The sequence below is a fragment of the Fimicolochytrium jonesii genome, assembly GCF_025526975.1.
Source record: "Fimicolochytrium jonesii strain JEL569 chromosome Unknown EV422scaffold_1, whole genome shotgun sequence".
Taxonomy (NCBI): Eukaryota; Fungi; Chytridiomycota; class Chytridiomycetes; order Spizellomycetales; family Powellomycetaceae; genus Fimicolochytrium; species Fimicolochytrium jonesii.
Window position 1 is genome coordinate 58,383 of NW_026515668.1, and position 22,628 is coordinate 81,010.

Sequence of the window (22,628 nt, forward strand, 5' to 3'; positions counted from 1 at the left end):
GGACGATGCTCCTGAAGTCGGACGAGAGTTGCTTTGACGAGATGCGCCGGACGACGTGCGCTGCCGACCGGGTCGGTCCATGCTGGGGACGGTCAATTCACTAGAGTGATCGTCTTGGACCGATGGAGACGCCCTTGTCGAGCTGTATCTTGACGTATTGCTCTGTTCGTTGGATTGAGAACCACCTGACGGTGGGCGCGATCGAGACGGTGTGCGCACATCCCCCTCCTGCTGAGCCCAGAATCGCTCGGTTGCGCGAACGAATCCAGCATCGAGGTGGCGGGGATGGGTTGTGTAAGATTGGTCCGAGGATGCATTGGAAGTCGTGCGCGAACGCCGACTAGAGTCGCTGGAATAGTGAGCCGGAGATGGCATTATGGCCGAGATTATTTTCTTGCGAATTCAGCTATACCACGCTTCTAAAAGGATTTGTATCAGTAACAGCTCCAATTTCAGGCATCCACCCGCTCAGATGCGGATGGTGTGTTTTCAAAATCTCCGAGCCTTCATCGCAGCCAGCCAGCAAAACTCACCGATGAGGATTCCCCACAGGGCACCGTGATGCTCCCGAGTGCAAGAGGGGCTCCCGTTTTCGAAACGAGGAACACAAAAAACTATGGGGTATCGAAGTATTAATCCACTCGACGGACGACCTGGTCTGCCGGTCCGGGATCGAAGGAAGCAGAATCGATGCTCTTTTCGTTGATTTGATGTCGGGATGACTATGAGCTCGGTGGGTCTACTTGTTGGGAATGATAATCTAGCAGATATATCGTCGTTATCCTCTATTTCCAAACCCTAGACGAGTTCGTCTCTAGATGAGAAAGTTGAAGAAAATCCAAGTACGCCGGCCGACCGAAGCGGAGTTTTGTATGCCCCAAAAACTACTGTCGACGGGATGCGTGTGGCTTGTTTGCCCCTATTCCTGCGTCCTCTCCTCCAATGCCCGGTGCCCGGATTTTTCCCCGTCCGTAAGCGAGCTGGGTCCACCAACAAGCTCAGAGTTGAGCTTAAATGTGTGGAATGCCTTGTGTAAGGCTTCGAAAAACGACGGGATTCGAAGCTGCCTCCTGGTCGTTCGCTCCTCCGGTCAGGTCTAGAAGCAGAAGGGAGAGATGCTTCTAGGCCACCAGTGTATGGACAAGAGGTGGTCTGTGGTTAGGTAGTATGAACCGAGAGCCTTGTATGCACTAGGGTGTTGGATTGTCAAAATGTCTGCTATAGCCGCTGCCTGTGGGAATGGTCTGCAGGTGGGCTTGTCGGCGGCGAGAGTCGACTAGTAGCGTATGTTCCTCTGCGTTTCCCGTACAGTCCAACGTCAGCTCAAGCAAGCGAGCGAGCGGACGCTTGTAGATGCTTGCTGCGAAGGAGAGGCCCGTGGGATAGTATAGTGGGCCTAGGGAATGAGTTCTGGGGGCGGCTGGGCCGACGAACCGCAAAAGCTCTCGCATAGGACTGTATGTACGGTAGCAGGCAGGAACCTCATTCCAGAACGGCCGCATAGGTCATGACTTAAGGCCTTAGCATATGCACAAGTGACTTAACGGGCCTTCCCTTATTGGTGCATTGTGAAATGAATATGCAGCAACAACCACAACTCTCTCTCAGGAGGCCCAAGCCGGAAATCATCACGCTGATCAGGCAATTGCAATACGGGAGGCGCCGTCTCATAGCAGGCAGGCAGTCAGTCCGTTGGGCGTCGGGTCTCCCATACAAAAAACATTATTTATTTGATTCCACACACGCCCAAAGCACGCACAGAAACAATTTGTGCCCCGGAAATCCCTCGGGCGTGGCTCTCCTCCTACCGTGTACTGTAGCTGCCACTGCACGTACGTATACCCCCGGTTCGCATCCGCAAGAGGCATCCCCATGCCAGCCGCTCGACCTGGATGACCTCCCAGTGCTCGCTCGCATCGCGCAGATTCATCAGGTACTTGCGCATCGCAGGGATATGCGAGATCCCAATCCCTCTCATCATCTGGTCTCGTCGGATACCCTCCCACACAAAAGACGGCTTACCCAAAAGCACCGCCATCTTGACTCGCTCCTCGCGCACAGTCTCGACTCCTCCTCACAAATAATAAATATCCCGGAATGAGAAGGTCCTGGCGCGAAACGATGGCCATATGCGTTGGGAACTTGGTTCACGTTGCAGGAGGACGCGGTGAAATGACCTCGCCGTCGGGACGCCGTGAGCCAGAGGCATGGTTTTCGGAGGGGTTGGTATTTCAATTTTTCGCTTTGAAATTACGACACGGTTCTGACTTTTTCTCGTGTGAGGTGAGTTGTCGCCTCACGAAGAAAAGGTTGGCGTCGGCGCTTCGAAAAGTTCACCTATTTTCGCCTGCGCTTCGCCTCGAAACTCATGACGAGGCCACATGCCTGCCTGCCAGTGAGTACGAGATGGTCTGCTCGTCTGACGCTGTTTTAAAATTCTCCATGTTCTCTTATTCATGTCAAAGCGCAACCCATCCCACTGCGAAGATGGATATCTCGGTAAAAGGTGCCATTCCCAAGGTTCTGGCTCGCGGGCTCTGTCAACGTTACAGATCCATTCGACAGTATTCGAAGCAATACACTTATTGTATGTATGTGTGTAAGTCCCTTCACCGACTTCCTGGGAACGAGGAAAGAAATAAATTTGTTTGGAGTTGTACAGAATGCTGTCAGTCTTGGGCGGAGATTGGAGCCTGTCATTTTCTCCGTGGAAAGCCACCCCGCGGTATGAAAAATGTGCTGCACGCCGCGGTGGATATGGCGGATATGTCTGTGACGTGAGGTTTTTCGAGGACTATCCTTTGCGTGACATATTCAGTGACATATTCAGTCGCATTTTGGCTCCATCTGATTCGGCCACCTGCATTCCGCTGCGTACTGCCGGACATGTGGTGCCAGATTCCGCGGGAGGTATTTGGCTGACTTTCCTTTCTAATTCCAAATCAATGTCGTGGTCTTCGAGTCAGAGAAGAAAACGTACGGTAAGGTCCAGCTGACAGTAGAGCGAAATCAAGCAACCGGCACCGCTCAAAAACACCCTCGGCCGTCCAAAGAAGTACACAGCGGAGGATGTGGCCACAGTCCATAAGGCTGTAACGCAGAACATCGGAGCCAGTGTAGTCCAAGATCCAAAAGATCATCGAGACTGATGGTGCCCCAAAATACCCTATCGCCGCCTTGCGCTGTCTCATTTACCAAGCTGAAGCTGGTCAAGACACGGCGGCCCCAAAACCTCTTTTGGATGAACAGAGCCCGTCTACGATGTGGAGGAGCGAGACGCTAGTTCGTACGCAGAGCCTTTTTCCCCTACTGCGGCTCCGAGACCCGCCGCCGGAGCAAGCGCCGTCCAACAATTTATGTTTGCATCGTGCCGTTTGAAGTGAACGAGGATGCCGTCCGAGTGAAATTTGCGGCCTACGGTGTCATTACCAGCTGTCATGTGCCGAGGGACAAGACAACTAGCAACCTCAGAGGATGTGAGCGCCACTAGGGCTCTTACCGTAAATGGGTTTACTGTGGAACGGTCGCTACATGTATGGCCAGTGTTCCGGAGTTTGACCCCGTTCCAGAGTTCTTACCTGTGGTCTCTCAAGTTCTGTGCAATGGAATCGCAAGCCGCCCCCGGCGTCGTCGGAAGTCCCAGTCGGAGGACACCGAAGCACGACGTGGTTGTTCGCAGGGAACATATTCCATAGCGTCACCCGCGATAGGGTCGAACGGCGCTTCAGCGACTTCGGCAGAGGGGTCTCGGTGGACTTGACGATGGCGGGTGGGACTGGCGAAGGAGGGGATGAATTCCCATGGAGTAGCGCTGTAGGTGCATCCATGTAACATATTTTCCCGTTGTCATTTAATAACGTTTCCCGCATCCAGCCTGGTCTGCCGCTTACGGCATATCACCGGCTCCTCAGTCGACTCCTGTGGATGACGGCGCCATTCCCGGCATTGAAGACACCGTCTTTTGATGTCGACAGGTGAACCACCCGATCCCAAAGGTCACTTCTGACGTGCTTGCGCTGTTCAAAAGCGTACCAGCCACGTATCTCTCGGATATTTTCAAACATACCCCCGTCCGCAACTGGATCTGATAAAACACAGAGCACCGCATCCTCGTCCATGTTCATGTTCATGTCCAGCTCCATCCCATCCTTCTTGCTGCTCGCTACCCAGCGGTGATCCCGGCCGGGAAGGCATGGTCGTTATCTCTATTTGAAGGGTCCGCCGAGCGTGCTCCACTCGCATCGTTTTGCAATCTTTGGGTCAGTTGCGTACCGATATGCTTCCCATTGCGTCCCTGACCGTCGCGGTAGATGGAACTATACAATACACCGGCAGACAATACTCGAGTTGTACGGCTCAATCTGATTGAAGCGAAGTGCTAGGACGAGGCGATTGTTTGACTAGAGGGACTGTGTTGCTCTTGCTTCGTTTGTCGGCAATCCAACACTGTTCCCGAGTCCCTCAAAGGGTATGGCGTCCCGCTCTTCTCTTCCCTGTCAGCTAAATTTACCCGGAACCAGAATTGAGCAGAACTGAGCATCATGCCCTATACGATACAAGGACGTAACGGGGTTCGCTTTTGCGACCTCTACCGGGTAGATGACGCAGGCAACACGGAGGCAACGCCGGGAATCTTCTTTGACTGCTCCCAAAGCACTCCCCATGTGTCAGGCGAACCAACATCAAGGCTAATCAGCCAGTCCATGCCGAGACAGCACCCACCTACGGCCTGCCTCCAATGTTCAGCCAACCAAACCAACTCAATGTCAACCATCCTGCTTCACAACATCTGATTTCACGATTTTTTCCTCTCCATGCTGCGCGCCATTTGCACGCCGGTCTCCCTTCCCACACCACCAGACCCCACCGCCGTCTTGAGCCGCTCTCCGTCTCCACGCGGCTCTCCCAATGACTTCCAGACATGCAGAGTCAAAGCGGGCGGTCAAATGTGAACCCGTTGTTGGAAAACTGCCGGTAGGAGGTGTTACAATTCTGCTCGCAGGGGAAATCGACAGCGGCGGAGGAAAAATCACGGCGGCGTGACGGAGACGATTGAGAAAAAAAAGGGGAAAGACGCGGTCACGTGGTCCGCGGTTTCTTTCACGCCGAAAAGGAAAAGGACATCCCATAATTGCCCCACTCACCCCTTGGTGTGTGCTCGATTGTCGTTTGGGGTCAATAGAGAACGGTTGCAATCCTTCTGTTGGCGAGGCCGGAACAGACAGGAAAACGCCATCAGCAAACCGGCAAACGTACCAGGGCAAACATCCGCCATGTCCACCGACATACCTAGGGAAGATATAGTCGCCGCAGAACCGGCAGCCGACGACCACACCGTCGTAGTCCACAACAACACCATAACCACATTCAACTCAACCCCCTCCTACGTCTTGAGGACCTACAGCGAAGTCAAACTGGACCGCACCGTCACCTTCCGCGGCCACCAGCTCCATATCGAATACCTGAAAGGCTCTTACGAAAACACCTGGATGAACGAAACCGAGCTCAGAATCCTGCTTACGGCCGAAGACACGGACGGCAAACCGCAGGCGGAGTTATTCTTCTGGGACTACATGCATGATTATCACCAGAACGTTGACCCGGAGCTGACTGTTGATTACGACGATGGGTTTCCGATAAAGAGGCTTCAACTGCAGGATTGGTATAATTTGTGTGGACAGAAGCTGGGCGAGAACATCGATTATCATTGGCGAAAAGAAGGAGGAGGATGAGGATGCTCTTTGTGAGTACTGGAACCGTGAGTGATTGCGTATGTTGGAGAGAGAATGAGGCCTTTCGTATGTTTTGTTGATCACCTGGAACTGGATCGAATGCATTTCCCAAAAGATATGCGTCGGACTTTCTCTGCGAGTTGCGTTGATAGTGCGAGATGTGACAGTGCACTTACATATACAGACGGTCTCTGTAAGTGCACAGTCACATCACCTTGATAGGGGATATACTGTAGTTGCTCCCATTTGACCTTCAAAATAAGCTGTGCCTCCGAAATTCACGACATACCTCCAGATCCATCTCGTGCATGAAGTGCCTCAGGTCAAACACCGCCATCCATCCATAGTCTCCTGGTATGTTCAAAGCGAACATTCGATTTGAGAAGCGACGCTCACAGGAAGAAGGGGGGGGGGGGGGGGGTGTGCGTGTAGTGGCCAAAGCCATGCATGACATCACCCGGCGCAAACGCGTGGCTTTGCCCGTCTCTTCTGTGTAAGAGCCAGGGACCGTGCCGACCGAATGCCAAGCGTTTTGATTTGATTAGAGGGTTGATTAGGAAGTGGGGGGCAAGAAGCGGGGATGGGCCTAATCAGTCGCTGAATGCCAACGTGGCTGAGCGCCTTGTGTCGTCACGCCCTCCTTCTGCCTTCGCCCTGTAGCATGTATAAAAGCAACCCCCCCCCCAAAAGTGCCCACGCTCCCCGAAACCCCCAACAAGGCTAACACCCAGACTCCCACAGCACATGCCCTCAACCTCATTCGAAAGCCCTCTCCTCGCAACAATGACCAGCCCCCAAGTGGCCGCTCCCGCACTCCCTCCCCGCCACCGCACCCCATCCCCACAACCCCCCCTCGACGCCGCATCCAGCCCCCAAACAACAGCCCCCGTCGCAACAACCGGCCTCGCACCAGCAGCAGCAGCATCACCCTCCAAAATATCCTCCCTCAAGCAAGTCGCAGCCGCAAAACAGCTCGCGACGAAAATGTCTGACCGCGCAATAGCTGCTGCAAACGATATGAACCTTCATGTTCCTACCGTCAAGGAGGTGCTCGCGTTCTCGCCTGTCAAACATGCTTACAAGACGTTGAAGCCGTTTATCGTGAATGAGGACGGGAGGTTGGGTGAGGATACGCCCGAGGCGAAGAGGCGGAGCTTGGAGAGAATTCAGTTTGTCAGTACTTGGTTGGATGCAAAGTATAAGGTGCCTTTCACAAAGTACAAGATTGGTGTGGGTAAGTACCAGCGGCCGAACGTAGTGATTGCGAGCGATAGCGAGGGGACGAGCGGAGCGTGCCACACTGCGCCAAAGGCGCAATTCTCCCCTAATCACGGCTCTTAGCGTGCTCAGCGAGCTGCGACCGAAGGGAGCGATCTGGTTTCATTGGGAACCTCGCTGCGCGAGTGATGCGCTGCGCGAGTTGATTCAACTCGTCAACCTTACAAACAACCGTACATGTACATGTACTCACCCTGCCTCTATTCCTCAGACCCAATCGTCAGCGCGATCCCGATGGTCGGCGACGTCATCTCGACCGCGCTCTCCTGCTACATCGTCTACCTCACGCGACGCTTCCACGTCCCCTGGATCGTAACCGCCAAAATGGTGTGGAACGTCATGCTCAACGCCTCCTTCGGCGCGATCCCGATCGTCGGCTCCATGTTCGACGTCGCCTACAAACCCAACATGCGCAACCTCATCCTCCTGGAGGAGTACCTCCGCGATGAGGCGATAAAGTCCGGCAAGGACCCCAAGCATATCGATGCGGCGTTGAAGAAGGCACGCGCGGAGGTTATTTCATTGCATGACCCGGGGGAGACCTATAATTCGGATGGGTCGGTGAAGGAGCCGCTGCTGTCAAAGAGCGCTGAGCCTGTGCCAATGAGGACGGCGATGTGATGGTGGGAAGCGGCAGTAAGGACAACACAGTCTCTATCCTCTTTCCCCACACTCTTGTATATATAGTTTTTGCTTGCCTTGTAGCATCTCTGTGTCGTTCGATTTTGTGTGTTTCTTCGTAGTCCGTACCGGAATTAAATAGTCTAATCTTCACCAACAACTTCCTCTATTCTCGCGGTCTTCCTCACAAGCTGTGAGTATCCATCTGTACGTTTGTCCCATCATTCATCGTCTTCCGGGTCGATTGCCTCAGAGAATTGTATTCGAAAATGGGCAGATAAAACGCCAAAAACTTATAGCAGGCACACCCATCTGTACAATGTACACTCATATTGCGCCTCAAAGAAGCACCCCAAAAAACGTAAAAAAATATATGCAAGAAACGACTGAGAAACCCTCACGACTCGTCGGTCTCAGCCACGGCCTCAATCGGATGCGAGTGCGACGATGCCGGCGGTGGTGCGTTGACGAGCACGTTGGTAGCGCTCGTTCCCGGGTTGCCGTGCCAGAGGGTCGAGTAAAACCTAAAAACAAAACGGACATCAGCAAACCCATAAATCAAGGCCATCATCTCACCAAAGGGAAAGTAAGCAACAACCCACCTCGAAATAATACTAGCAACCGGAATCTGTCTCGGCCCAGGATCAATCCCCTCCAACGTCGCCACAAACTTCCCCACCCATTTCCCAACCTGCTCGTCCTCATACACATCCCGCCTATACCGCAACCCGCCCACAATCGTCCCTTCCCCCGTCTCGATCAGGTGTAATTTCACATGCGCGTGGGATGTTTCATCGTGGGTCCAACTCACACCGTCGGAAGAGGAGGAGGCGGCGTGGAGGAGGATGTCGGCGGGGGAGAGGCCGTAGGAACGCCACATCTCGGCTTCTTTCTGGGGTGTGTATTCGAAGACGATGGGGAGGGCCGTTGCGCTCGGGGTGGGGATCTTCCAGCTCGGCGTCCCGGCGCCGCAGCGGCGGGCCGCGCGGATACTCCTGCTCACGCTCCCAAACAGCGCGGAGAAGGTGATCCCCTTCCTGGTCAGGTCGATCTTCACCGGGAACGTGTCGGAGACGGGGCCGACCGCCAACCCGTTCCGTCGGAAACTGTGGGTGAGCCCGAGGAGGTATTTGTCGGACCCGGAGATGTGTTTGAGGACGATGGCAAAGGCGGAGAGACACGCGGCGGCCGTCGCCGTGCTGTACGCCGTGGTCGTCGTGCCGTGCCGCGCGCCGAGGGCGTTGTTGGTATCCTCTTCCTCCTCGTCGTCGTGGGTCTCCACATTCGAGCTCTCGGACGTTCCCCCACCGCGTGATCGCGACCGGGACTGTGCACTCCGCCTGCCGCCGGTGCCCGTCCGCGCCCGCCGCCGCTGCCGGGCCGTCGCGCGGTACCCGTCCTGGAACAGGCGGAGGTTGCTCACAAGCTCCGCGGGGAGCGTGATCGGGACCATATCCCACATCTGGGTGAAATCCTCCCCCTGCTGCGGCTCGGTAGCCCCACCCCGACCCCCGCGCAACGCGTACCCCTCCAGCCCCAACGGCGCCACCTTCACCTCCACCACCGGCGGCCGCAACACTCCCCTCAACCGGATCCCCAGATCATCGTCCCGCTCCACCGCCGCCTCGGCATCTCGCAACTGTGTGTCCAACCCCTCCCGTTCCCGCACACACTTGGCGATGCGTCTCTCCAGCGCATGTTTCCGCTTGCCGCTCTCCATGATGGTTTCCTTGATCCTGTTCCGGACGTACTCGATCAGCGCGAGGAGCTGGCGGCGGTCTTTGGGCAGCAGGGCGAGGGTGTGCGTGAGGTGGGAGTCGGTGAGGGCGGCAAAGTCTGTGATCTGGGTGAGGTTGTGGTCCTGCAGGAGGGTGAGGACGGCGGCGGGGACGTCGTGTTTCAGGAGGAAGGGGAGGATCGACCCGGGCTCGGTGGGGGGCGTTACCACGAAGGAGGTGGAGTAAGGGGTGGTGGAGGAGTCCGCGGCGGGGGGGCGGGTGTCGAGCCCGAGGACGGTTTCGAGCAAGGTGAGCTGCGAGTCCCGGGAAATCAGGTGCACGGACCCCGTCGTCGGGTCCTCCCACCGCATACACTCCCCCGCCGCCGCGGTCGTGGCGTTTGGGTCTTCTCCTTCATCCTCCATCCCCCTCCGCTGCTCCCGTAACCCCTCCAACTCCCCCTCACACTCCCCCCGCCGTTTCCTCAACTTCTCCACCCGGTCCTTCAACCCTTCCTTCTCCCGCTCCAGTTTCTCCAACTGCACTTCCAACCGTCCCCGCTCGGCGGCGTCGACGGTGTCTTGCACGGTCTCGATGAGCACGGAATGCCAGTAGGCGAGGTCGCCGCGGGTGTGGTGGGACGTGGTGGCGAGGGAGGTTGAGGTGGGGGTGCAGGAGTGCGCGAAGAGGGGGAAGGTGTATCGTTCGCGGGGGGTGTACCCATCAACGCACACATCAATCCCCCGTGTCGATGAAGGGGATGCGAGACGGGCCGTCTGACACGTCGTGTAGAGCGCAATGACCTCGTGCGCGATGAACCGCAAGCTGGACTCGTCCGCGACGGCTTTGGAGGCCATGAACACCACATACGTCTCCTGTTCCGTCCCTCCACCGTCCGAAGATACAACCCCCGGAAACACCAACGCGTAAAACGGCCGCTCGAACCGCTCCTGACCGCCCATCCAGTGCCGGACGTACGACGTCATGGTGCGTGTGTCCACTTCACGCACTTCGTGATGGTCAGACCTCCCACGCACCCATCCCCGCAGATCAACGACGGCCACAACTTCATCGTCCCGAACCTCCCGCCACGGCCGCTGGTCGAGCAACCCCTCGACGTCGGCATCCACGATCCGGTCGTTGCGGTACAGCTGCGTGCGGAGGACGGCGTGCGTCTGGCGAATTCTTTTCAGCACCGCCGCCAAATCACTGATGACCACCGACGCCGGCTGGGTCACAGATGGATGGTGATCTCGTGGTTGTGCTTGTGGGTTTGGGATAGGGGCCACCCGCCACCCCACACTCGCCCAAAACGGCGGCCCGCTCCACAACGACACGTTGCTCTCCAGATCGTCTTGTGTCGGACACACTTTCGTGAACACAGTGAGTTGGTACGGGGTGACGGGGTACTTTGCGTCTGTGTAGTCGTCGTCGTCGTCGTCATCGAGGGCGTCGTAGGAGGTTGAGAAGGTGGGGTTGACGTCGGAGAGGGGCGAGGCGCTGCGTGGGAGGGGGAGGGAGTCGGTGGAGAGCTGCGGCGCGGGTGGGGTGGGTGGGCCTGCAGTTTTCTTTGCCTTGTCTGTATTTTTCGCGCCCTATCAATAAGCCCGCACGAGAGTGTTATGTATGCGTCCAATACGCTCCACCCGTCAACAGCTGTGATCCGAAACGCCCAGAAAAAAAACCAAACATACCTTCGCGCCCGCCACGGTCGGTTTTTTGGTACTCGCATTCCACCGCGGCAACTCCAACGGCACCGACGCCGCTTTCTTCTTCCCCACCTTTCGTTTCCCCTTCCCCTTCCCTCCCTCATCGTCCCTCTCCGACCTCCTCCTCCCCGCCGATGTCCCGGACGCATCCGACGCAATCGACGCCTGGCTCGTGCGTGCGCTGCGTGACAACAGTGGCCCGTCGTCCGCGGAGGGGTCATCACCCGGTTCGGTGTCTGCGGGTTTACCGGTGATGGTGGTAGAAGGAAACCGGCGGCCACCGGACCCCGGGCGGCCTTTATCGATCGGTAGCGGGACGGGTTGGATGGAGATGGAGAGCGGGGAGGTGGGGGTGAGGTCTGTGAGTGAGGAGTGGTGGGAGATGGGGCGGGTCGTGCGCGTGGAGGACGGGGTGGGGGAGGTGGTGAGGTATTCTGAGCTGCGTTTACCGGCGCTGGCGGGCCGGCGAGTGGGTGAGGATGATGTTGATGTGGGGAGTGTGGTTAAGGAGGATGGAGGGAGGCTGTCGCGCTTAGTTGAGCCGGAGGTGGGTCGACGCTGGGCGGACGGTTTCTGCGGCACTGGGGTAACCCCGTCGACCTGTGATTTGACACTCAAGGACGGCAATGCTCGCGGCGGGATCGGGTGCCGCGGGGCGATGACGGGGTCTGGGCCCCATAGGGTGCCGTATGAGGCGTGTAGGGACATTTTCCGCTTTTGTCTGGTTAATGCGTCGCTGGCGGCGTGGGTGTAATGCGATTGTTGCTGAGATGGTTGTGGTGAATGAGGTTGTTGTTGCTGGTGATGTAGCAGCTGTGAATCTTTCTGCGAGTTCATGAGGGCGGCGTGGCTGCGTGTCTTGGAGAGGCGGGCGGTGGGGACGGATGTTGTTGCGGCGGCGGCAGCGATGATCGATGCCGGAGCGGGTTGTTGGGATGATAATGAGGAGCCGGTGGTTGTTGGTGACGAGGACAGGATCTGCTCCCGTTTGCGGGCGACCATTTCGCGGAAGGTCGTGCGCTGGCCGGCGAGACCGGCGGCGGGGTCGGCCGCACCGTGGAGTTGATGGACGTCCATCATGGACGGCCACTACGATGGTCTTCACTCTGGCGTGGGGTTCAAGAATGCGAACCGGAAGACCGTCTTTGAAACGAACATGAAAATAGACGATCAATCTCGCGCTGGGTCTTCAAACTCGCTACCGACCAGATTCCAGTAAGATATCTTGAGTAGAATATGGAAATACCTCCCATAGGGCGAGAAAGAAAGCAAGCCGAGGAAGTGCGTCAGTGTGCGGACGGTCCCAGATCTATGGACGCTTACCGTGCTCAGAGTGCCCGTCAAACGACGCGCCTGTGCTTACCTCAGCAAGCGAGTTCAAGTCTCAGTCACATGACTCTGCGTGCGAAGGCCCTATTTATAAAGCGCTCTGTTTTCGCGCGAGGGCTTTGTCCTCCTCTGTTCCTCTGTTTTTCGTTACTAATACCCAACCTGCATCCATTACCCCTTCTCTCTCGGTCTATTCTCTCTCAGTCAACAGCAGCAGAGTGCATATACAGACGAAGAGGACCAGCTTCACTCCGCCCTCCCGCACCAGCACTGGCCCATACCTCCCACCCGCCAAGAGCTCCATTCGCTCGTTCGTCTAATACAGGATACGCTAAAAAACCTCACCCAGCCAACATATATCTGAAAATGGACGTCGAAACAGCGTCTGTTCACTCGGAGACAGCATCGGACTTTTCCGAATACTCCCGAGCCTCTACTGCTCCCTCCACGGCAGTCTCTACAGCGGCCTCGTCCGCCACCACCCACTCCGCCCACCCGTTCACATGTCTCGCATGTCACGTCGCGTTCCGCACGGCAGAGAACCAGCGTGAGCACATGCGTTCAGACTGGCACAGGTACAACCTCAAGCGGAAAGTAGCCGACATCCCACCAGTCACAGCCGAGAACTTTGCGGCGAGGGTGCAACAGCAGCAACAGCAGCAGGCACTGCAGAACGCTGGATCGAGGAAGGAGGGCGGGGGTGTTGGCGGGTTTGTCGCAGAATGCGCGGCGTGCAAAAAGTCCTACTCGAATGAGAACGGATACACGAATCACTTGAACTCAAAGAAACACAAAGAGACGCAGGCGAAATTCGATGCAAACGGCTCTGAACATGTCGCACTCCCCACAACCGGCAAACGACCCGCCCCCGTCGTGTCCGGCCCCACCCCGCGCGCATTGATGCCCACACCCACCACCGCCTCCTCATCCTCCTCCTCCGACCCAGCAGCGGCACCCGTTAGCTGGCGCCGCCAACTAGCCGACGCCGAAACACAAGCCGAAGTGCTCGCGATCATGGAACGCAAAGCCGCCGCAACCGAACGCCTAACCGAGCTCGACTGTCTCTTCTGCTCGCAACGCTGCCAAACTTTTGAAAACAACCTCGCCCACATGGCCCGCGCCCACAGCTTCTTCATTCCCGACATGGAGTTCCTCGTCGACCTCAAAGGCCTGATCGCCTACCTCGGCGAAAAGATCGCCGTCGCCCACGTCTGTCTCTACTGCAACGGCAAGGGACGCGCATACCACTCCCTCGAGGCCGTCCGCAAACACATGCTCGACAAGGGTCACTGCAAGATCCTGTACGAGGACGGAGCCGAGCTGGAGGTGGCCGATTTCTACGATTTCAGCTCCACCTACCCCGACGAAGTCGCTGAAGACGACGAAGACGACGACAACGCGGAATGGGAAGACGTTGACGACGAGACCGACGAAACCACCCCGTCCTCCTCATCCCGCGGCCGCGCAGCACGCCCTACCACCACATCAGACTCCGACTCCGATTCCGAGCTCGGCGACCTCACCTCCCACCCCCTCTCCATCCACCTCACCCCCGACGAAACCCAACTCGTCCTCCCCTCGGGCCAACTCATCGGGCACCGCTCCTACAACAAATTCTGGAAACAGTCCCTCAAACCCCTCTCCTCGAATAACGACTCGGTCGTCATCAACCAGCTCATGGGCCAGTACCGCCAGCTGGGCTACACGTCCACGCCGTATGAGGTTGCCGTCGCACACCATGAGCGCCGGATGCAGGCCAAGAAGGCCATGAGGAAGGAGCTGGAGTTCAAGGCGAGGACGGGCCAGAAACATAACAAGCTGCAGAAGCATTTCAGGTCCCAGATTGGGTTCGGGGTATGAAGGGATTTTTTACCCCTCGACTCCCTCGGGGTTCCCTGCTTCGCACCCTTGCATATCAACTGCCCTTCTCTCCTTCGGGTTGTCGTCTCACAGACCGCATCAGATCACACACCATCTCCCCTTCGCCTTTCTTGTCGTCATAGCCATATAGCCCCGAATGTAGGCCCGAATCCTCGCATGAAATCTCCACCCCATTTTGGGGAATATACATATTTATATCTATCGTTTTTCCCATTCGCACTACAAATCCAACCCCCCCACCGTATTCGTTTCCAGAACTCCCGTTTTCTCAAACGCATTCACCGTTTAATATTTGAAATAAGTGGGGCTATGTAAAAAAAAAAAAAAGAGAAAAGCAAAAATCATAGAAGAAAAAAAAAAGGCCTCCCAAGTGTATTGCCCCCCCATCCCCCCGCTTCGAGTCCGAGAGATATTTTCCTATGTACACAAAAAGCCGTTCCGTATGGGATGCCGGGGGGATTGGGATGCAAGGGTGTGTGCGACGAGGTGGGGGGGAGGCTGTCCGAGATGCACACAGGATGGGGGGAGGGAGTCTCAACACCGGTATCAGCCAGCCAGTCCCTGCGACCGCGTTCGGGATGCGTGTCTTCCCACTTCTCCTTTGGGTAGAGGTGGGGCGTCCTTCTTGGGTGTGTGTGGTGTCTTCAAGGTTCCCGCGGTCACGACCCCGCACCTCCCATCTCAAACGCATAAACCTTCACAACCGCATCCGCACCCCCCGTAGCCATCTGATGCGTCTGCTCCGGGTGGAACTTGACCGCCCAGATCCCTTCGTCGTTCTTTTTGCGGTGCGATGTGTACTCTTGCACGCATTTGCGGGTCGAGAGGTCCCACCAGCGGAGGGAGCAGTCGTGGCCTGAGGGTAAGCGAAGGTGTGTGAGTGTGAGGGAGTGGGGTGGGGTTAGGGTGAGATGCAGGTAGGGGATTTGCGGGTTTTTTCACGTACCTCCGGTGGCGAGCACGAGCCCATCGGAGGAGATATCGGCTGTTGAGACTGAGTCTTGGTGGGCGATCATGGAATGTATGCATTGGCCTGTCGAAAAAGAGAGAAGTGTTTTGCGAGTTAGGCGTGGCTGAATGACGATCAATCAAGAACGACCGCAAGAAAGAGGAAGACGAACGCACCTGTATTCGTGTCAAAGATCCGGACATAGCGGTCCTCGTGACATGTGACGAGGAGAGGTAGCAGTGGGTGCGCGACGACCTTGTTGATTTGGGACCGTACGGTGCCGTCTAACGTGATAAAACAAAGCAAAAAATGAGAATAATACTCAATGGAGTGAGGCCATTTAACAGGCAGGAAAAACGTGCTCCAAGATTTCCAAGCACCTTCGTCCCGTTCGCCATCGCCCCAAAACCCAAAAACCTACCATAACTCTCATCACTCTTACACCTCAACACCTCCTGCCCCGTCTCCGGGTCAAAGATCTTCACCATACTATTCTGATACGACACCGCCAGCCGATTCAGGTTGGTATATATCCAGTCGACAGAGGTCGGGTTCTGGCCCTCGGTCGTGCCCCCCGGCTCGTTGATTGCGCCGCCGTGGCTCGCGCCGTTGTACCATAGGGTCGTGCGGAGGCCCCATTCGTCGGGGGTGGTGTTCCAGAGTTTGAGGGCGCCGTCGCCGGAGACGGAGGCGAGCCAGGGGCTTTGCTGGGGGAGCGGGTGGAGTTTCAAGTCCCAGATTACGTCGGAATGGCCGACGTAGGTGTGAAGTTTGTATTGGTTGGCTTCGTCTGATGGGAAATTTACGGAGGTATGGTGTGAGAGGCCTGCACATAGTGACTGCTGCACGACAATGGTGGAACTCACGGTAGCTGCCATATGGATCCCTAGACGGTGGTGGTATCCGCCACGCTCTTATCGTCGCGTCCACACTCCCTGTAAAGCATGTAGACCCATCGGCCGACAGGGCCAGTGATGTTAATGGCTCCGTATGTCCACGCAATGTATGCAGCGGCTCTATCTCGGCTGACGCTCTGAGAGAGAAAAAAAAAATGAGCCGGAATTGCACCAGCCCCTCTCGAATCCAGAAAATCATACCTCGACCGCTCATCCAATCGACTCAGATTCCATATCTTTGCCGTCCCGTCCTCTGACGCGGTCACGAATGCGTTATCCTGAGTAGAGAACGCAACAGCTCGGATCGAGTCGAGGTGGCTGTGCAAGAAAGGAGTCACGGCATGCATCAGTTACCCACGCGCCTCTGAATATCGCTGTTCATGCATTCCTCTGTACTCACTTTCTTAGCAGAACTTTGGGCCGCCATATCCGTTGATTCCCGAGTTGCTTTTTCCCACCTTTCTTCTGCGATGATCGTGAGTAAACTCGGCTGACATGGGAAGCATCTCGAAGCACCTCCCACCTTCGACCCCTCGTTCGTGTCCTCGTCGTTCAGAGCTAATGACGCCAGGCCATCGTTCTCGAACCCTATCGCGTTGCCAACCACAGATGGTATTTGGGTGGAACTTGCCACCTCTGGGATATCAGGGGATGTTAGCCCGTCACGAGGGCCTTCTGATCAATAAGCAGATTGCCGCGTTCCCTTACCGTTATTCTTCTTTTTATTGGCAGGTTTGCCCTCTATCCTGCTCATGACTTTATTCACTTTCTCAGGAGTGAGCTTCAGTTCATGCATCTCATCTGCCGTCTATTTCATCACCAAATAAAAGGATGTTAGGTCGTTGTGATCCATTCTGATCCCCTTCAATGCCTTCATTTCCCTACCAGTCGTCCGTCGTCCAGCACCGTAGGCTTGCGCGACCCTTGCGGAAGTTTCCCATTTTCTCGTTTCTCATGTTTCGACTTTGGTCCAGCAGTCGGTTCCGCCCTTACGACCTCCTTCTGCGGCCTGCTTTCCGTGTGATTATCAGACTGCTTTGTGTCGCTGGTTCGGGAAGAGAGATCTATGGAAGGTTCGAGGGAGGGAGCGGCTTTTGGGGGCGATCTCTTCTCTGCTGGCGGCTCCTGGTGCACGGAAAGATGATTCTCCTTCGTTGGTAACATCTTTGCCGTCGCTTTCCGCCCGATGGTGACGCTCCGTTGAGCTCCAGTCTCATTTGGAGCTCCAGCGGTCCCCTGCTCTCCTCCCCTTCCCGGGGGTCGTCCCATCAATGGTGAATCGATCGAGATGTCGTCTCCGACATCATCTGATTTTGTTTCAGAGCCCGGTCCTCCTCCCGTGGTCATCAAGAACCCCATCTCCTTGAGGTAACTATTTAAGAGGAAAGTAATAGCGACCCGTCAGGGATTATCCAAACGACTGAAGATTGCACCTAATAGCCATCCATACTTTTTCAGGATTTCCTTGCTACGCGCATGCCCAAAGCCTTTCGTGTAGTTCAACGATGTCCCTAGCCCGCCTCCCAGGTTCAGCGTTCCATAATTCGCGGACGCCGCCAGCACGTTTTCCGGCAATGCCGCTGGCGGTTCCGAGACGGTCGCGGTACTGGCAGCAGCATTGTTCTGACTCGCAGCGGTAGCATCATCAGAGGCCGTGACGGATGATCGTTTCTCTTGTTGCAGTTTAGTAAACTTTGTTCTATAAATGTTATACGTAGGTTCGCGAAAGTCATCTGGTCAGTTGTTGCTTGCTCTGAAGGACACGGAGAACAGCACGAATGACATCGACCATCATACCTTTCTTGCCGTAACGCATACTCTAGCATCTTTACTCTCCGCATCAGATCAGTTCGTAGGTTCTCTGTTCCCCTTCTCTCGCCTTCTAGAAACGCGATCTTGGCCTGTAATTCGGAAGTGAGGACACCGAGTGAGGATCTTCTCACATTCAAGACCTGTTCTTCCGTGCCTCGGAAGTGGGCTTCCCAGCGCATCGGATGCTTGCTTCCTCTGCCGAAAACGTGCATACCTTAAGATCAGACTTCTCAATTTCCCACTCATTTCGCTCTCGTTCGAACCGCCGCCATTCCATCTGGAGGTAGTGTAATACGCCAGGGAGGGAGTATGGAGGGTGACCCCCTTCTTGGCCCGCCGTATGCATGCCCTCAGAAGCCGCGGAGCCACCTGCCGGCGGACCGCCACCGCGGCCTCCTGCGTGGCCTTGTGGGCCTGACATACGGGGGGATGGTCAACAGAAGGGGAAATCTGGGATGACCGAGGGTGTTCCTGTGAATGTCGGTCTATCTGGCTCAAGTGTATGCGCGAGTACAGAGGGTTGGCAACGAGCGAGGGTGAATTCGGCGTAGACTTCAAACGTCCGAATGTCGGCCGGGGTGCTTGGGCGACCGTTCTATGTCACGGTGATCTTGGGGGGGGGGGGCAGTCAGTCCGTTGGGGAGGTGTGTATGTATTCGTCCGGCGCAAGGGCCCGTCACCCTCCGACAGCTTCCACTTCACATCACAAAGGCATCCTGAATCCCAGGCTGTTTGAGGCGGATGCAAAAGCGCGATGCCCAGATTAGCGCGACATTAGAATCGCCTCCGGAGCGTGCTGGCTTTTTGATTAGGCGGGCGCCCACCGCTTTTGACCGGTGGTTTGCGCTGGCTTCCTGAGAGGAAGGACGGACGGACTCGGAGGAAACAGCACAACATCAACCGGCAACGCACTGCATACGTCCCAACACTCGATATGACAACCTTACGGCGGTTCGTCGCAGACGACCTGTTCTCCTTCAACAACGTGTACGTATCCCTTTTTGGCCATCAACTCGGGGGCTGATTTATGCGCACTAGTATCCGGAAAATAGTGTCCGCGTCAAACCGGCCAAGATGTCTCAGGCTGAAGGGAGAGGGGACGGGCACGATATGGTCTGCGAAGCAGGGCGGGGAAAGGGAAATAGGGCGAAACCCTTTGCTTTGTATGCGGCACTCGCCGGGACGGTGATGGGCTGGCTGTCAGAGTTCCCATAACTGAAATTAGTGCATTTTCCCACGCTACAGAAACCTTGATCCTCTGACGGAAACTGTGAGTTCGGTGGACTGTCTTCTTTGATGCATGCCAACCAGGTGCATCGCATTCCAAGAACAACTCGTTGACCCTTAGTTTCGCAACAGTACAACATCTCGTTCTATCTGCAATATCTCGCACAATGGCCAGACTATTTTGTCGCTGCCGAGGCTCCTAGCGGGTCCTGCATGGGATACGGTACGGTTAGAATGCGCATCTATCTCTTGCTCATAATGTAGAATCTCAATTAATTGTACCTTTGTTATTCCCGCCAGTAATGGGCAAAGCAGAAGGTCGTGGGAAACTATGGCATGGACACGTCACAGCCCTCACAGTAGCGCCCGAGTTCCGACGGCTAGGGCTCGCGCAGGAGCTCATGGGGATACTTGAAACCGTTTCCGACAAAATGTTTGTTTTCCACATCTTCGCATCCTCTTCCCGCCCCGCCCCATGCCCCTAACTACCCCATTCCCTTAGTTACAACGCCTTCTTCGTCGACCTCTTTGTCCGCGTCTCCAACAAAGTCGCAATAGGGATGTACGAAAAGTTCGGATACTCCGTCTATCGCCGCGTGCTGGAGTACTACACCGGCGGTGGAGAACCTGATGATTCTACTGAAGATGCGTTTGGTACGATCACAGTCCCGCTTAGCCCTCCGTTCGTGGCAAGAGGGTACATTTGATTGACTAATGGGCGTTTCGCGTATTGACAGATATGAGGAAAGCACTACCGCGAGACGTGAGAAAGGAAAGCATCGTCCCGCTGCCGCATCCGGTCCGGCCTGAAGATCTCGAGTGGTGATCAGGACTAGATACCACCAAGACTGTCAAATTCCGGCCATTGTGTCGTGTCGCCTACCCCGCGTCTCTCACGGCAAGCAACGCGGGCGAGAGATGGACCAGAAATCTGACGCAGATAAGGGAGGTTTCACGGACCCTCCCGTCTCCGTTCCCACACTCAATGCCAACGACCGCAGACATGTGCGCTGAGATGGCGAATCCGATGAGACGTCGGAGCCTTACACGCGACAAGTCGACTATGGCAGGCAGAGGGGTGACAATCCGTCATGGGGGCTCCTTCGGCGTAGCATGTAGCGGATCTATAGTTAGCAGTCTGATCAACAACGAGCTGCGGGTTTCCCGTCGACTTGAGATCAGAGATTAGAGGACGGTCTCAAGTGGGCGTAATCCGGTGTACTGTATTTAGCACCTCCAAACTGGGCCATTACGAAGCAACCCAATCCGCCCAAGATATCGATGATAAAACAGCCAGCCCACCAAAAATATCACTGGGCGTTGATCCCAACAATCCTATATATTTCGGTCCTAAACCCATACACGCTACACCCCTGCTTTCCCACTTGTGCGCATCCCTCCCACTCACCTCCGTCCACTCCCGCCACTTGGCCCCGCAGCAACCGCCGCGGCCCTGATCTCCCGCACAGCATCTTCAAACCCGGCGCGGTACGCGGGGGTATCCGGCGGCACGATGCGGGCGAGCATCGCGGCGGCGCTTTTGACGGGGAAGCGCGGGGCGCGGCGAGGTGGTACCGCTTTCTGCTCTTGCGGTTGTTGTTGTATTGACGACGCGAGAGTAGGTTGCGGGGCGGAGGACGGTGGTGCTGAAGGTGTCTTTTGTGGCTCGGCGGCTGGTTGTGATTTTGGTTTTGGGACGGCGGCTGGCGGCGCCTGGATATCCTCCCCGCGGATCGGATCGAAGGTGTTATTGTGCAGGTAGAGCTTTGTTGCGCGTTTGGCGAGCAGGCGCTGCACGTTGCAGGAGTGTGGGATGGGTTTCGTTAGTCCAGAGTTCCTTTGGCTATGAGTTCGTAACGTACATACCATATCCTCCTGATCCTTCGCCGCGAGATCTTTCCCGGCCGGCGTTGGCGCGTACCGAGTCGTTACGGGGTCGTATCCACCTCTGCGGGAAAGGAACCAACGTTAGACATGGAAAGAGTGGGATCATAGCTTAGTTCCAGAACGGAGTGCCGCACACCTACCTACCCATTAAGTCCCGACCGCCATGACGCACGCCTAGTGTCCAACACCCGCTCGGCGTGGTCCTGTTGGTCCGCCATGCGGTCCCAGCGCGAAGCATCGATGTTCGTTAGCCAGTTCCTGCCGTACCGAAAAGTATCAGAAAGCGCTTGGTAAGAGTCTGGGATTCACCGTCTCTCCGCTCTTCCACCAAGCCGTTCGTTTACTGACCTCCGAAGCTGAATGCGCTCCGTCCTCCTATCCCGATCCGCCTGTCTTCTTTCGCGCTCCGCATTGGCTACGTCTGTGCGATACCGCTGTACATCTGCCCAAAGTGGCGATCAAACCAAGAAAAATAAATCAGCTACGGCTCGCATAACTCTCTACTTTCTCCCCCGCCAGTTCCAAAGCGGTTATGCAAAACATGCGTGCGTGTCATGTACCGTCCCTCTCAAGGCCACACCTACCATCTTGCACACTCCCAAACGCAAAAACCAAATCACTCGCATTCCTTGTATTCGTCCCGATCCTTGCATATCTCCCCGTGCCGCTGACCGCCGGGACACTCGGGTTGTAATGTGACCCCTCCGCATAATGCGACAGCATTCGTCTCTGTGTCCGGCCGGAATCCCATGCTATAGGACCCGTGATGTCGTTGTGAAGGGTCGCGACTCCAATGGGCTCTCCTGCCGTGCTGGTCATCCTTGGGGAGTCGGTGATGTTAGATACTGGCTAACGCGGCTATCTCCTAAGAGATGCGGGTTCCCGTGAGAAAGGCGGAGACGAACGACTGACAGTGTGAGGAATGACAGCGGCTTATGTCACGCGTTTTCCTCCCAAGTTTTGGCTTTGCGAACAGACCGGAAGTTCGTCCATTCGGCCCTGACACGCTTGGCTCCATGAAGATCGATCGCTAGACTTCTTCTTCGTCTATGAGGGCTGTCCGTGCACGAGCTCAAGCTTCAGGAGGCCATCTTATGTACTGGTGCACAAATGGTTGGTAGAGTAACAGCAAGTTCGCATTGCCGGGTTGTGAATGGCCCTTCAAACCGGATATGTCTGACTTCATCGCGCCTGTTTTGTTTCGTGGATCAGGAGCAAAACTATTGGATTGGAGGAGGTAGAGTGGGACGCGGCGGCACAGCACTGCTCAAACCATCGCATTACTGTCGGTACGCATAGTTCGAGAGGGCAGATGGAGAGCCTGAGAATCGAAGCATACTTACGATACAAACTTGCCGGCGAAGATGTCTGCTTTCCGTGCAACGTTTTTCTTGTCCGCTTTTCCTTGTAAGAAATATTGAGTATGGAACAAAGCGCCGTTGAAAACATGTCATCTTCAACCGGCTGTTCGGCGTTCAGGTGTGGCCACCGTGTTCCGAGGTCTCGGATGCAAAATCACTGACAGGTTCGCCCGTCACTTTTTCATTTTACCGCAGCGGCCAAGATTGGACCTTCCTGTTCTTCTTCTG

The 22,628-nt window shown here is 56.0% G+C and overlaps 7 protein-coding genes across 7 annotated transcripts; 3 read left to right on the forward strand and 4 right to left on the reverse strand.

Annotated features, from left to right (window-relative positions):
- Positions 1-1,721: 1,721 nt before the first annotated feature.
- Positions 1,722-4,130, reverse strand: EV422DRAFT_574960 (uncharacterized protein; the record flags this gene model as incomplete). The annotated part of the gene is made up of 8 exons (XM_053073197.1): positions 1,722-2,073; positions 2,338-2,794; positions 2,879-2,931; positions 2,981-3,090; positions 3,261-3,432; positions 3,500-3,527; positions 3,579-3,879; positions 3,901-4,130. The coding sequence occupies 8 exons, from the start codon at positions 4,128-4,130 to the stop codon at positions 1,805-1,807; spliced, it is 1,620 nt and encodes a 539-aa protein (XP_052929793.1). The 3' UTR covers positions 1,722-1,804.
- Positions 4,131-6,256: 2,126 nt separating this feature from the next.
- On the forward strand, positions 6,257-7,677 carry EV422DRAFT_906 (uncharacterized protein). The gene is made up of 2 exons (XM_053074494.1): positions 6,257-7,024; positions 7,206-7,677. The coding sequence occupies exons 1-2, from the start codon at positions 6,477-6,479 to the stop codon at positions 7,324-7,326; spliced, it is 669 nt and encodes a 222-aa protein (XP_052929794.1). The 5' UTR covers positions 6,257-6,476; the 3' UTR covers positions 7,327-7,677.
- Positions 7,678-8,028: 351 nt separating this feature from the next.
- Positions 8,029-12,135, reverse strand: EV422DRAFT_562607 (uncharacterized protein; the record flags this gene model as incomplete). Its single annotated transcript, XM_053071968.1, has 3 exons — positions 8,029-8,155; positions 8,234-10,944; positions 11,044-12,135. The coding sequence occupies 3 exons, from the start codon at positions 12,133-12,135 to the stop codon at positions 8,029-8,031; spliced, it is 3,930 nt and encodes a 1,309-aa protein (XP_052929795.1).
- A 397-nt stretch (positions 12,136-12,532) lies between these two features.
- Positions 12,533-14,274, forward strand: EV422DRAFT_972 (C2H2 type zinc-finger-domain-containing protein). Its single transcript, XM_053074552.1, has one exon. It carries the CDS (start codon positions 12,754-12,756, stop codon positions 14,245-14,247), a length of 1,494 nt encoding a protein of 497 aa, XP_052929796.1. The 5' UTR covers positions 12,533-12,753; the 3' UTR covers positions 14,248-14,274.
- A 430-nt stretch (positions 14,275-14,704) lies between these two features.
- On the reverse strand, positions 14,705-18,577 carry EV422DRAFT_992 (WD40-repeat-containing domain protein). Its single transcript, XM_053074576.1, has 13 exons — positions 18,140-18,577; positions 17,911-18,014; positions 17,564-17,812; positions 16,999-17,485; positions 16,822-16,921; positions 16,637-16,749; positions 16,514-16,575; positions 16,315-16,431; positions 16,084-16,250; positions 15,639-16,007; positions 15,394-15,501; positions 15,215-15,301; positions 14,705-15,124 (listed from the first exon to the last, which is right to left on the reverse strand). Exons 1-13 carry the CDS (start codon positions 18,344-18,346, stop codon positions 14,928-14,930), a joined length of 2,367 nt encoding a protein of 788 aa, XP_052929797.1. The 5' UTR covers positions 18,347-18,577; the 3' UTR covers positions 14,705-14,927.
- Positions 18,578-18,626: 49 nt separating this feature from the next.
- EV422DRAFT_510634 (acyl-CoA N-acyltransferase) lies at positions 18,627-20,472 on the forward strand. Its single transcript, XM_053068944.1, has 6 exons — positions 18,627-18,912; positions 19,171-19,195; positions 19,285-19,375; positions 19,453-19,585; positions 19,655-19,806; positions 19,890-20,472. The coding sequence occupies exons 1-6, from the start codon at positions 18,860-18,862 to the stop codon at positions 19,976-19,978; spliced, it is 543 nt and encodes a 180-aa protein (XP_052929798.1). The 5' UTR covers positions 18,627-18,859; the 3' UTR covers positions 19,979-20,472.
- EV422DRAFT_1055 (uncharacterized protein) lies at positions 20,449-22,039 on the reverse strand. The gene is made up of 5 exons (XM_053064546.1): positions 21,624-22,039; positions 21,388-21,481; positions 21,184-21,297; positions 21,019-21,100; positions 20,449-20,943 (listed from the first exon to the last, which is right to left on the reverse strand). The coding sequence occupies exons 1-5, from the start codon at positions 21,856-21,858 to the stop codon at positions 20,557-20,559; spliced, it is 912 nt and encodes a 303-aa protein (XP_052929799.1). The 5' UTR covers positions 21,859-22,039; the 3' UTR covers positions 20,449-20,556.
- Positions 22,040-22,628: the final 589 nt, after the last annotated feature.

Coding starts and splice junctions, on each gene's coding strand:
- EV422DRAFT_906 (XM_053074494.1), top strand. CDS start 6,477: ATGCCCTCAACCTCATTCGAAAGCCCTCTCCTCGCAACAATGACCAGC. Junction 7,025..7,205: donor AGCGAGGGGACGAGCGGAGC/GTGCCACACTGC, acceptor ATGTACTCACCC/TGCCTCTATTCCTCAGACCC.
- EV422DRAFT_972 (XM_053074552.1), top strand. CDS start 12,754: ATGGACGTCGAAACAGCGTCTGTTCACTCGGAGACAGCATCGGACTTT.
- EV422DRAFT_992 (XM_053074576.1), bottom strand. CDS start 18,346: ATGTCAGGCCCACAAGGCCACGCAGGAGGCCGCGGTGGCGGTCCGCCG. Junction 17,486..17,563: donor AGCAAGGAAATCCTGAAAAA/GTATGGATGGCT, acceptor CCTCTTAAATAG/TTACCTCAAGGAGATGGGGT. Junction 16,432..16,513: donor CCCAAAGTTCTGCTAAGAAA/GTGAGTACAGAG, acceptor TTTCTTGCACAG/CCACCTCGACTCGATCCGAG.
- EV422DRAFT_510634 (XM_053068944.1), top strand. CDS start 18,860: ATGACAACCTTACGGCGGTTCGTCGCAGACGACCTGTTCTCCTTCAAC. Junction 19,376..19,452: donor CGGGTCCTGCATGGGATACG/GTACGGTTAGAA, acceptor TATTCCCGCCAG/TAATGGGCAAAGCAGAAGGT. Junction 19,586..19,654: donor GAAACCGTTTCCGACAAAAT/GTTTGTTTTCCA, acceptor CCATTCCCTTAG/TTACAACGCCTTCTTCGTCG.
- EV422DRAFT_1055 (XM_053064546.1), bottom strand. CDS start 21,858: ATGACCAGCACGGCAGGAGAGCCCATTGGAGTCGCGACCCTTCACAAC. Junction 21,101..21,183: donor TGGCGGTCGGGACTTAATGG/GTAGGTAGGTGT, acceptor CCTTTCCCGCAG/AGGTGGATACGACCCCGTAA. Junction 20,944..21,018: donor CGAAGGATCAGGAGGATATG/GTATGTACGTTA, acceptor TGCAACGTGCAG/CGCCTGCTCGCCAAACGCGC.